The sequence below is a fragment of the Delphinapterus leucas genome, chromosome 11 (assembly GCF_059928025.1).
Source record: "Delphinapterus leucas isolate spDelLeu-1000000601 "Yukka" chromosome 11, BTC_Dleu_Yukka2, whole genome shotgun sequence".
NCBI classification, from domain to species: Eukaryota; Metazoa; Chordata; class Mammalia; order Artiodactyla; family Monodontidae; genus Delphinapterus; species Delphinapterus leucas.
In genome coordinates, this window is record NC_143139.1 from 57,091,661 (window position 1) to 57,104,404 (window position 12,744).

The following is a 12,744-nucleotide window of genomic DNA, read 5'->3' on the forward strand; positions in this document are numbered from 1 at the left end:
TAACCCACACACACCCTACAGAGCTGAGCAACAAAACAGATTTTATTTTACTCTATCAAGAGTGATAAATTAGTTAGAATCCTTATAAGCTAAATGAGATGTCCTCTACTGAGCAGTGACTGTTTGCTTAGGAATGTGTTCTGTCAAGGATCAGTTCCATATTGTCACTCAGGCTCACTCTTCCTGAGTCTGGTCCAACCCCCCCACCCCGAATGAGAGGATGCAGAGTAGCAAATGCCAAACTCTGTCCAATCCAGAAGGAACAGGCATCTCATTAGCAAATGGTGAAGCTTCCTGCTGAAGCAACTCGGAAGTCTACAAAGTAGTAACAGTAGTACATTTATTGAGTGTATCTCTAACCAATATTGTACTGAGCACTCAGCATACATTGTTTCAGTCACTCCTACAAGCATCCCATGAGAGCAGGCGCTACCATACCATTTTAGGCTCCAGTAAGGTTAAGTTACTTTATCAACACGACATAGCCAGTCAGTGCATAACTGGGATTTGCTTCCTTCCCTAGTTTGACTCCAAAATCCATGCTTACCACTATACCCTACTTCCAAAGAGTGGGTCAAAACCTCAGTTCTGCGTTGGTCTGTAATAAAAATACATAGAGTCCAGCCAGCTGACCACCCAGAGCCACAGCGAGAACAGTTCTTACGGGCCTCCCCAGGGCTGAGCTGTTTCCTAGGGGAGGGGCTGCTGTTCATCGCCCTGTTGAGTAAGAGGCCTAATGAGGGTGCTCACAGGCAGTGAGATCACCTTGTGTGCTGGGAGAGGAAGTGGTTCCAGCTGCGCCCTCCTCACCTCCATGTTTTTAACACTCAAGTGTAATAAGCCACACAGCGCCGCTGAATCTACAACACTGGCTCTGACCAGGACTGCAGAAGGACGTGACCAAAGACCACATCTCGTATGGCTTTGGAGCCCTTGCTCATTTGCATACAGAGCTTAGCACTTTGTACCTGGTCAATTTAGCTTCTAACCAGATCTGGGTCCACTCATTTCCTGCAGGACCTAACAGCTGTCCTTCCAGGGTTGCTTAAGTCACTCTATGCTTCCTCTTAGAGAGGAGGAATCATCCTCATAAGGAGATGCCAAAGGTGAACTTGTCCAGGCCGGACTTTGAAGTCGACTTAAAGGCACAGGCAAGCTGTTCCCATCAGCGGCTTGGAAAAATTAGAACATCTCCCTTATTTACACAAAGGCTGGGCTGGGGAATATTAGCAATGGATAGCACCTTCCAGTCCTTTTCAACACAACAGGAACATAAAAACAAGATGGGCTTTGATAGGTATTTCCATAAATAGTCTTCCTCACACACCCCCCCCACCACGGGGTGCTTGAGGTAAGGACCCAGGATTGCAAATTCATGCAGTACATGCATTCAGGGCAAATTCATGTGAGTCTCAATGTCCCCTCTTCCCTCACCTTGCCCAGGGCTACAGAGGCTCAGTAGATTGGTTATTCCCAACCTCTTCCTTTCCCTCACTAGAAATCTAAGTAATTTATAAGGACCCAATCCTTGTTTAATCAAAACAGAGCATCTGGAGAGATTTACAAACAGGAAGAAAATTTATGTCCACAAAAGACACAAGTTTCCTGCCTGCTGTATAGCTTAAGGATGGTTTGTGCCAGACAAGTAGGAATCTTGATTCATGTTTAACTTGGTCAAATTATCTCTCTCTTAAAGTTAAATAGGAATTCTTCCCCACAGAGGAAGATCTAACCACATCTGATTGCCTGACCAAAAGGTTTTTCTGCGTCATCTGGGAAATCTGCCGTTCCCAGAGACAAGGAGGCAATTACTTTTTCATATGGAGATGTAGATAAACGGTGGAGTTAAGTCTATAAAGCGCTTGTGAGTAATGGAACTGAAAAGCCATTTGTGTCATAACAGAGAAACGAATGATTTGAGATTGTTTGGCCATTCCGTCTCTATGCAGGAAGGATGATAGAGAGCTTTGCCTCACAGACGTCACCCTTTGGATCTGAATCTTTATTTGTGACCGTGTGGAAATTCTAGACCTGAGGTTCTTCCTGAGAGTACCCTGTACCACATAAGCCTCTCCAAAAGCAGGCTACCATCCTGGACCTCAGGCTGGGAGAAAGACAGGAACTGTACCAGAGTCAGGAACAAAGCCACTCTCCTAGATGTCCTCTAGGACATCTGAAAAGCAGTGGGACAAAGTCAGAGAATGGAGGAGGGGACCGGAAAGTGGATGTGGTTCAAGAGCCTCGAGGAGGGTACAGACTAGCTGGCAGCTTGGTGAGCAGGGTTCGGGTGAAGAGCTACAGCGGCCAGCCGCCAACACCTGGCCAAGTGTCCCTCCCGCTTGGACATTCACACTGCTGTATGTCCCCTCCCTTCCTTTAATGCCCAGTGCCATTGAGCCGTGACTCTTTGAAATTTCTCATGACCAGTCTAATGACCATTTTAGTGCAGATACTTGTGGAATGATGGTGGTCAGCCAACCAACACAATCTCTCTTCATTAAGAAAAGGAATGAGAATTGTTATCAATGATACTGGTCCATGGGAAGAGCATGTTAACGTTCCTTGTAAATGTAATATATATGAATTTTTAAGTGAAAAACTGAACATATTATTTACTTATTTTCAGAGATTTAAATTATAATAATCTTGATGAATTCCCCACTGCAATCAGGACACTGTCCAACCTTAAAGAACTGTAAGTAGGACAAATTTAGTGGGAGAACTATTCTTTGTGAATTTATATTAAAGTATGTTTGACTATTGCACCTAATACGACTTACTAGAAAAATTTAAAAGGTCATGTAAATAATGATTAACTGCATCCAAAATATATTTTAATTTGCTTCTATCACCAACAAACGGCAGATAATCATTTTTTAATTTATAATGGATTTCTCTAATATATATATATATATTAGAAAAAAGGATACATATTTCTTTAAGCCATACTCTTTTCCTAAGCCACATTTTCCCAACATTTATATACGTTATAGGTTTGATGAGAACTCTATCGGAATTCAGTTATTTGCTGAGCATTTCGAAAAGACAAACTTTCCTAGGTTGCATAGGACTGGATGAACACAATATATGTGCCTAGTATAGTGCTAGATGCCTTCATATACACTATTTCATATTTTTTAATGTTTCATAAATCTTATTTAATTCTTAAAGAAACTCACCATTTTACTACAGTAAAGCGAACTTTCAGCTATTAGGTTGCATATATTGTCTTTCATATATTATAATTACTTTTCTTTGTACCTAAAAATGTGAATAACCTATGTAATGTTCTAACACTTGGAAAGGAAAATAAACACAGAGTCTATTCTCTTGGCAGAGAGAAATAAGACACACAGCTAAAGGAGGTAGACAGCAGGGCTTGTTTATAAGAAGAAACCTCTATGTGGTTCTGCCTCAGGAAACCCCACACAGGGCTTAGCTGGGAAGTCATCATTGTCTGGGTCAGGCAGCCCCAAGACTGCCATTCACCTCATTCAGCCACAGGCCCACATAGACCAAAGACCATTGACTCTACCCCTCTGCCAGTCAGACAACATTAGCACCGACAGATGAGAATCAATTTGTTATTACAGACTCACTGAGCTGGGGCACCTTTCTTCAGCTCAGGAAATTTTGTCCTCATAAGGAGATTACTTAAATCTCTACTTCACTGCAGCTTAAGTCAATTTTCTCTTCTCCTGGCTTTAAATGGGGTAAAGAGGAGCGATCATAATCCTCTCTCCAAAGATGGTTTCCTCGGTCTCAAGTTGTTATACCATGATGCTCTATTGGATATTAACAGATGGATTTTCTTTTTATAGCATTAGGTTGTAAGTTTCCATAAAGCACAGTTATTATTTTCAGATTCTTTATTCCTCTTTCCAGATGACAGCTTGTGATATCTTTTTCTCCTAGAGAGTACGTGAGGGCACAAGCATTTCAAAATGCATAGAGGAATTTAACCTTATCCTCTAGTTACTAAAATTGCTGATTATTGCCACGGGTTTGGTGAGGGGACTATTAAATGATTTTACCCCACAGGTTATTTTCTATAAATTATCTTTTCCTCTCTTTCTAGAGGATTTCATAGCAACAATATCAAGTCGATACCTGAGAAAGCCTTTGTAGGCAACCCTTCTCTTATTACAATGTAAGTAGCCATAGTTCTTTTCGATTTTTCTATCCTGCAATATAGCATGAATTGCACTTTTAAACATAATACAATAAATGTTCTATATTTGCCCAAGTTTTGTCTCGGTCACTGTAGTGTATATGGAGATGTTTTGCTAAGTTTCAGCCAAATGCTGAAGCAATATTAGAGATTCTTTTTCTTAGGACCTACAATGTGCATTGCCTTATGTTTGGTATCTTCAAATGCCTTGTGTCACTGCACAATAATCTTATGAAATGCTTTTTTGCTTATCTCTATTTCCTAAGGAATAAAACTGATTTTTAGAGCATCAATGTCAAGGTCACCTAGTCATTCAGAACTTGAACCCAAGTATAGTAGAAACATAAATTATTATGTTCTCACCCCCCAAAAGATAAATATATGATAAATAGTTAATTATCTAGGTTGGGGGAATCCATTCACCATGTATACGTATATCCAATCACCACACTGTAAGCTTTAAATGTACAATTTTATATGTCAATTATACCTCAATAAAGCTGAAATAGAAATACACACATACATACATTATTATATATGATAGAGGTCCTTTACTGCAAGGAGGGGGAGATGAGGAGACTACGGCTTTACGCTAAGTAGCCATTCGGTACTCATTCATTCTCGAGTCCAAACACTGAGTTACATTTATACAAACTAGGATGCAATTCTGGAAAGGTGCATATGTTCTAGGAAGGTGTATATGAGGATCTGTATGCCATAATGGCATAAGATAGAGTTACAGCTTCAAAGTAGGATTAATTCTATGTTTCATATTTAGCACAAACAGAAAATTGATCCTGTGTAGGTACATATAGGAAGGTGAAAATATGTAAGTAATAGGCTGGCTCTTAAAAGACAACTGGCAGGTTTGGGACATAGTATTGGCCTAAGGTCATGGGTGGGGGGGTCTGAAATATGGAGGAGAGTAAGGACAACTTCTGAAAAGGACTCTAGGGCACTTCTTGGCAGATATTCCGCATCCTGTGCCAACTTGATAGAGAGGCTTTCTGGAGCCGTGTAGCATTTGTCACAAATGAGCTGGAATCCCAATTAGCCCTGACAACTGAGAAAAAAAAATACCATTCTTCATTTCTGAAAAGTTCTGACAGTATGTTGGCAAACTAAGGGGGTTAAAGTTTGTTGCCAGTAAACATTAGTTCTCATTAGAGAGTATTTACACACCGAGAAGTTGGCAGATTGCATTGCCTCTCTTTGCCCCTTCTTTCCTTGAAGCCACAGGACTGGTTTTCTTAATCACCCTTTTGATATGTTAATACCCCTTGAAGAGGACTAACAGCCCCCCAATACTTATTAGCACTTCTCTCCACTCTTTGCTGGCCTTGACTGTTTTCTCCCGGAAGCTCTTCTGTCCTTGCTTCTGCCTCCATGTCTATCTCTGTCACCACCGTCCCCGCCCACACTCCCCCCAACCCAGATTTCTTTGCTTTCCTTGTCCATTGGCTACCCAGGCCTCATTTCTACCTCTGTAGTCCCCATCCTATCCATAACTTCTTTCCATCCCCTCTGCCACCAGCCCCTCTGCTAGCCATTACCTCTAGATTTCTACCAGTCTAAGGCTCACACCCCTGCCTCTACCACTAGCAGTGTGCTCACCCTGGAAGCACAGCATCCATGTTGTCATTCTCTTGCTGTGAAACATACAGTCAGTGTTGTCTGTTTACATTAAACGCCAACTCCTTTCCCTGACAGTCTCAGCTTTCCACATGGCCCAAGCCAACCCTCCTGACCCATCCCTCAATTACCTTACGCCATAACCCAGACCAACTAAGCTACATTCATAGAACAGATCCCCTCCTTTATTTCCCTTGCTCCTATGGTTCCGTCCCCTCACTATGCTTGTCGAAATTCTGTTTTCCAGGGTCTATTTCAAATGGCATTTTCATGAAGTTTTTCTTGACCTCATGAGAGAACTCCCTCCTGAGAACCCTATAGCTCCGACTTGTGTTTGTGATACTTATGCCTTATGTACATAAGCATGTGTATTCATAGCTGCCCATTGTACTTACATGCACAGGTATATGAACATAATTACATACAAACAAGCATATAGTGTAGATAAGGGATAATGTAATATTCTGAGGACAACTCCATTTTTAAATTGTAAGATGTATAGTCCTCCTATAATCGAATAGAATCTAAAAAAAGAATATATGTGTATATATATATGCCTGAACCACTTTGCTGTACACCTGAAACTAACACGACATTGTAAATCAACTATATTTCAATAAAAATATTTTAGAAAAAGATTTATAATAAAAAGATGTACAAGACAAAACAAACACAAAAGACCTATAGTCCAGCTCTAGCCCTTTCTCTTACCAGTTGTCTAATCGAAGGGAAAAGAAGAAGTCAGAGGGTGGGAGTGCGGACGGGGATTTGGCATGTTGAGTGACAACTATATCCCAGGTCCTGTGCCAGATGTTACATGTGCATTAGCTCTTTTAATGTGTACACAAACCCTACTACTAAGTATTATTACATTAGTTTAACAGATTAGAAAGTTGAAGCTCTGGGAGACAATGAGCTTACCAAAGTACCTGAGCCTCAGCTTCTTCCTCCAAAAATGAGGGAAGTAGTACCTAAGTGTCTATGCCATGGATCTTATAAAGTTGGCAGGTGGATTAATTGAGCTCTAGATGTGAAAATGCTTTGTCAACCAGAGAGTCATATCCCCTTATTTATTTGTTTTATCCCAACTGATTCCAAGCTTCTTTAGGGCAGGGACACCTTATCATTCTTATTCACATCCCCAGCATCTAGCATAATGCCAGGCACATAGTAGATAGCTAATGACAGTCCTTAATAAATCAGTCTTTAACCGCAAGCAGTACCTACCCTCATGCTTTGAGCATAAGAGACACCAATAAATATTTGTTGAATTTAATTGAACTGGAAGGATGTCTCAGCTAAGAACTGTTTGTGGGACTCCATTGACCAGGCGGTTCAAATACCTTTACATTGAAAACATCTGTAAAACAAAATATTTTTGAAGTTCTAATAATGTCTTACCTTTTAGAGCAATCATTGATTTTTTTAAATCTAATGTTACAAAAACCCAGAGTAGCAAATTTCCTCTCAAATAATTTGAAGGATCCTTTGTGTGTGTGTCATAAGATTTGACCAGAGGATATGACCCTCATGTGACTATATAGAACTTCATCTTTCTTTAGCTAATGATATAACTGTCAGCACCTTGAACTACCTTTTGCCACTCAATGGATAGGCCACAGATATTGGAGGCAGAGGAAGAGCTTTAAGTATAACGGTAGTCAGTTCACTTGCTTTTCTCCATAGGAGCTGACATTCATATCTGCCTTGCTGTCAGAGATTTTCAATTTTATGTAGTATGGATTTCTCACCAAAAGTCTCATAATACGAATGAAAATACTTTTGAGGTTTACCTGAAACCAAGTAATCAAAATTACACAAGTACATTGAAGGCATTTGTTGAAATTCTGAACAGGTGTTCATTTGTCATTCAAGTTTTATACTAAGACGTTGGTCTTTGGATTTTTTCAGACATTTCTATGACAACCCTATCCAGGTTGTTGGGAGATCTGCTTTTCAACACTTACCTGAACTAAGAATACTGTAAGTGTTTATTTCTCTTACAGATCATTTTCCCTTTGCAAGGTTGCTGTGAAGACCAAATGAACATTTCAAGTGCTTTGAAATGGCCATAAAAATGACCCCTTCCTAGAATCTTCTCCCAGTAATACTCATGTACTCCTCCTTCTAGGTCTTTGAATGGTGCCTCACAAATAACTGAATTTCCTGATCTAACTGGTACCGCGAGCCTGGAGAGTCTGTAAGTACTTGAGTAGGCTCTTGACTTTGCCCAGAACTTGCACTACCCTTCAAGCCTGACCAGTCTTAACATCAGTGAATCAAAATATGTCACTGTGTGATGCCTAAATACAAGAATGATGTCTGGTTTGTGTTTCAACAGGACTTTAACTGGAGCACAGATCTCATCTCTTCCTCAGACTGTCTGCGATCAGTTACCGAATCTCCAAGTGCTGTGCGTGTCAGTAAAGCAATAATGTTGCGTAAACGGGGGTGAAATGACCAACATTATTTCAATAATCCTTTAAAAGAGGAGAAAGTTCTTTCCTCGCAGGTTTTCAGGAGGTCAGGCCTCCTTTGCCTACTTGGGGCCAGGGAAGTGGCTCTCAGATGTGACCCTGGTAATAATGGCAACGACGTACCCCTTGTTTCCAAGTCCCAAACAGTCTCCCATTAGAGTTTCAACTAGCACACATTTCCCTTCAGAAAATGGATATGAACAAGCCAAAATAACTTCATTGCCCCCAGCCCCAAATCCTCTGCAGAGCAGGGAAAAAAAAAAAAAGAAAATCATGGATCAAAAACCCAATATGGATGCCAAAATAAAATTATCAGACCCACACAGACCTTGATAAAGGCAACCAAACATTCTTCCGGTATAGTTGCTGGTGCCACGTTCTAATGTTTCATCTAATGGCTAAACAGCTTGCATATGTTATTTCTGTTGACTTGGGGCTTTTTTCCTCTGCCCTTCCCACATTTTACAAAAAGTAGTTTATAGGAATTGGGAGAGCCTTGTTCTGACCTTCCATGTTCAGCCTCCCCCCTCAACGCCCTGTGAGCACCTTCTCAAGCACTGCTGGGATGTAGTGAAAGCACCCTTAGTCTCTCGCATGGCTCTGTTCTCACATGGCAGACTTCTGCGGCAGTCGAACGCCTGTGATTCCACCACAAGCTTTCCGGAGTAACAGAACTACAAGCAGCTCTACAAATGTCAAGTGGAAGAATGGGAACATTCTTCAGTGATTCTGCCTTCCCCTCCCCCCAGCCCACTACGTCACTTTCAGGCCACAGTTGCTCAGTGATAGGAGTCGCAATAAACCACATAACAGCCTTAAAGTGAGTCGTTCATGTATAAAGGAAGGGGATTAAGAACAAGTCTCCTCTTCCTCACCTCGTATCTCCCTAGAAGGTATAGATACAGGTGAGGAAAGAGAGAATTAGGGAAGTAAAGTACATCTGTCAAAATCACACTGCAAGAAAGTAGCAGAGTTCGAATTCAAATGCAGATGGTTTGATTGAATAACTGGGAGAACAAGTATAGACACCAGGTGGTGGAAATCTCAGGAGCCGTCTTCGAATTCTGCCCACCACACCCAGAATAAGCATAATTATCCTCATTTCTTCAGGAAGCTGGCTCAGTAACATGACCAGGATTCCACATACTGTAACTAATAAATAGGGAGCCAGTATTTAAATCGCATCTGTCTCCAGTATGTCACACAGCGAATGGTAAACCACCCGGGTCTAAAGCTGCATACACCGAGGCTGACTGGCGAACTGATTAAGAGCAAAAGCTCTGGGGTCTATTTTTCTGGTTCATATCCGGCCTCTATGCTATCACAGTATCTTGAGCGAGTTATTTATCCCTTCCGGGGCTCCATTTCCCAACCTATAAAATAAGAGATGTAGCCACTTCCTTCAGGGGATCATCATGAGGACGCAATAAGTTACTACACGTCAAACACTTATACCAGCACCTGGAGCACTGTAAATTCCTCGACCATGTTAGCTCTTATCATCGTCTTCTCACTTCCTTTACACCATTATTCTTTCCTGGAGTGGAAACCTAGAAAGGCCTGAAAGACAGCAACTGCATTAATGGCAGTATCCGGCCATTTTCAAAGCACGTCAACCTGTAGCGTTGATTTTCTCTTCACAACAACCCTGCAAGATCAGCAAAGCACGTATCTTCTCATTAAAGAAGAGAATTGAAAAAGACATCAATGCTTCGTCCAGCATATCAACGAAGTAGAATTAAAGTTGATAGTAGAACCCGGGGTCGTGACATTTACTCCACTCTGCTTTCTGTTCTGGAAGTACAGGTCTGAGAGCTCTCTTCCTTTGGCTGCGTCATCCACTGAGTAGCTGTTACATGAGGCAATGTCACTGTACATGAGTGATTTTGCCTCCAAGTTGCTTCTTCTCCATGGGAATGACTTGACTGTGTGTGGCTTTCCCCACTTACTAGCTGGTGATCTTAGTCTTTGCTTTGTATGGGAATCAACACAAATGTTTCCTTCATAAGGTGACCACAAAGATTAAATGAAATAATTCAGGTCAAGCTGTAAACACAGTGTCTATATATAAGAAGTGCTTGATCAATGCTAGCCATGAAAATCATTAGGTAATAGGTAGGAAGGTGGTGACACTGTGTCTTTATGTAGAAGAAGGTTTCATGTACCCTCTACTAAGAGCTACACAGGAAGGATTGTTCCCCTTGCTGTCTGTGGAAATGAGTGAACCAGATTATTATCAGCTTTGATAATATGTGTGTCCATTTTATCACATTCACTACTTTCCAAAAATACACACCATGTTGTTAATCAGCTGTGTTTGTGCATAGGTGTGGGGCATTTTTGTTTTGTTTTGTTTTGTTTTGGTTTGGTTTGGTTTGGTCTTTCAAATCTCTAGTGTAAACTACAAATTTGTGTTTGCACACAGCTTTGTCTGAATTATTCATGTGTAGTAAATTGAACTGTATTTCTACTTAAGTTCTATTTATTCAATAAATGTAAGATAAAGTGATCAATTTCAAAAATAAAGTAATTTAAAACCCTCTCAGAAAACAATATGGCTGTTTCAGTTGCATAGTGGTGATCTGGTTTTAAGAATTAGAATCAGGCATGAAAGTGAGTTAGTTGATTAGCTGATAACTTTTAAAACATGAGGCAAGATTTATATATATATATATATATATATATATATATATGTATATCTGTTACTTTATCTACCAGCTTTCTTTTTTTAAGCTTTCTGCAAATTACCATGGCTTGTTTTAGATTAGTTATATTATACTATAAATATGTCCAGATGTTTTTGTTATTCTGTAATTTGTTGAGTTTGGGCTGAAGACTTGCTTAGATTCTTTTTCCCCCCTTGTAATGATTGATTTCAAAGTTAGTGCTATGTTTTGAATTGTTGTTGGGATTCTTTTTCTGTTGATTAGAAAAGAACCAACAATGATTCTCTCAGCTGCAGAGATACAGCAGCTCTTAGAAACAGAGGCACAATTATTTAATTTAATTTGTACTCATTTCTGTAAGATAATAGCTAGAACATTGTAGATCATCACTAACAAAACATAAATAAATTCATTAAGTAAATTATTTAAATCAATTAAAGAAGTATAACAGTTACATTTCAGTTGACATCTGAATCTACTGCTTAATCTAATAATGCCTATGACTACCTGCTGCACATCAGGGCTGGGGAAAAGTTCATAGTCTGCCTTTGGGAGCTAGATCATGGTGGAGGGGAAAAGAGAGCAAAGCATGTTTCCTTACAATTAATATGTAACAGATTTTTCCCTTTTGTACCTTCTGTTTTTCAGAGATCTATCTTATAACCTGCTAGAAGATTTACCCAGTTTTTCAGTCTGCCGAAAGCTTCAGAAAATGTATGTCTGTAAGAGTCTCTAAGTCACCAAGTGCAAACCAAGAGCCAAAACTCACATTTCCAGGGGTCATTGGTTTGCTTACCCTGTGGTTCACTGGGGAGACATGTGATGCTTTCTCTTCTTACACACAGGAGCTGTGACTGTATAGGATGTCTGTAAAGTTGGGAGACATAGACGATATTATTTTACCATGCATTATACTATAAGTAACGCATTTAGTATGTTGTGGGTTTTTTTTTTTCCTAACCTGGTATAGTAATGAACTGGGTTTATTTGAGCTTTGGAACTTTTTGGAACTTACACCTCCAACGAGTGGCATTATTTTTGTTTTGTTTTGTTTTTTTTCCTGAACACAAGTGAAGCTCATATGCATGGCATTACGTTTTAATATGGGGGTACTTTTGTTGGTATGTTTGCTTCACGATAGTAACCTTCATGGGAATTCCCTGGCGGTCCAGTGGTTAGGACTTGGCACTTCCACTGCGGGGGCCCAGGTTTGATCCCTGGTCTGGGAACTAAGATCCGGCAAGCCGTGCATGCGGCCAAAAAAAAAAAAATTTCTATTCTAAACCACAATAGTAAGCTTCAGAAGAGGTGCCATATTAGTCATATTTCAGGTGCCATTGATGCTACTTATGCATGAAACATTTTAGAATTCCTGTCTGAAAATTGCCTCCTCCGTAAAACATCAGCGTTGTTGCTTTATAGTCATGCTTTGGTTTTGGTCAAAACAATACTAACCATCTATCCTTTTCTGCTTAATTTTTCTCCGAATGCCTTTGGGCGAGGAAGGGAGGGGAAAAAAAATCCACCTTGAAAGGTAACAACTTGACACTCCTGAAGACCCTCCAAGGATATAAGAAAGACTCAGAGGGCAGAGAGAGGCATCCTCAAGGTGTTTGAATGATGTTGGCATTTGGAATATAGCTTCAGATTCACCCAAGGGGAAGAGCGGCTTTGAAAGAGAGGCAATACTTTTTTATGTGGTTACATTGCAGTGTTCTTTTTTAAACAAAAAGAAATTTTTCTCAGTGTCACTCGGTAGTCGTAGTTCATGTGTTCCTGTGACCGAGGGCAGGTGACC

The 12,744-nt window shown here is 40.3% G+C and overlaps 1 protein-coding gene across 1 annotated transcript in view; it reads left to right on the forward strand.

Moving 5' to 3' along the window:
• Positions 1–12,744, forward strand: part of LGR5 (leucine rich repeat containing G protein-coupled receptor 5) — a 119,089-nt gene that overhangs the window by 96,622 nt on the left and 9,723 nt on the right. Inside the window, 6 exon segments of the mRNA XM_089921039.1 lie at positions 2,627–2,695; positions 4,079–4,150; positions 7,715–7,786; positions 7,896–8,003; positions 8,145–8,216; positions 11,595–11,660. Coding sequence (XP_089777165.1) covers positions 2,627–2,695; positions 4,079–4,150; positions 7,715–7,786; positions 7,896–8,003; positions 8,145–8,216; positions 11,595–11,660 — 459 coding nt within the window.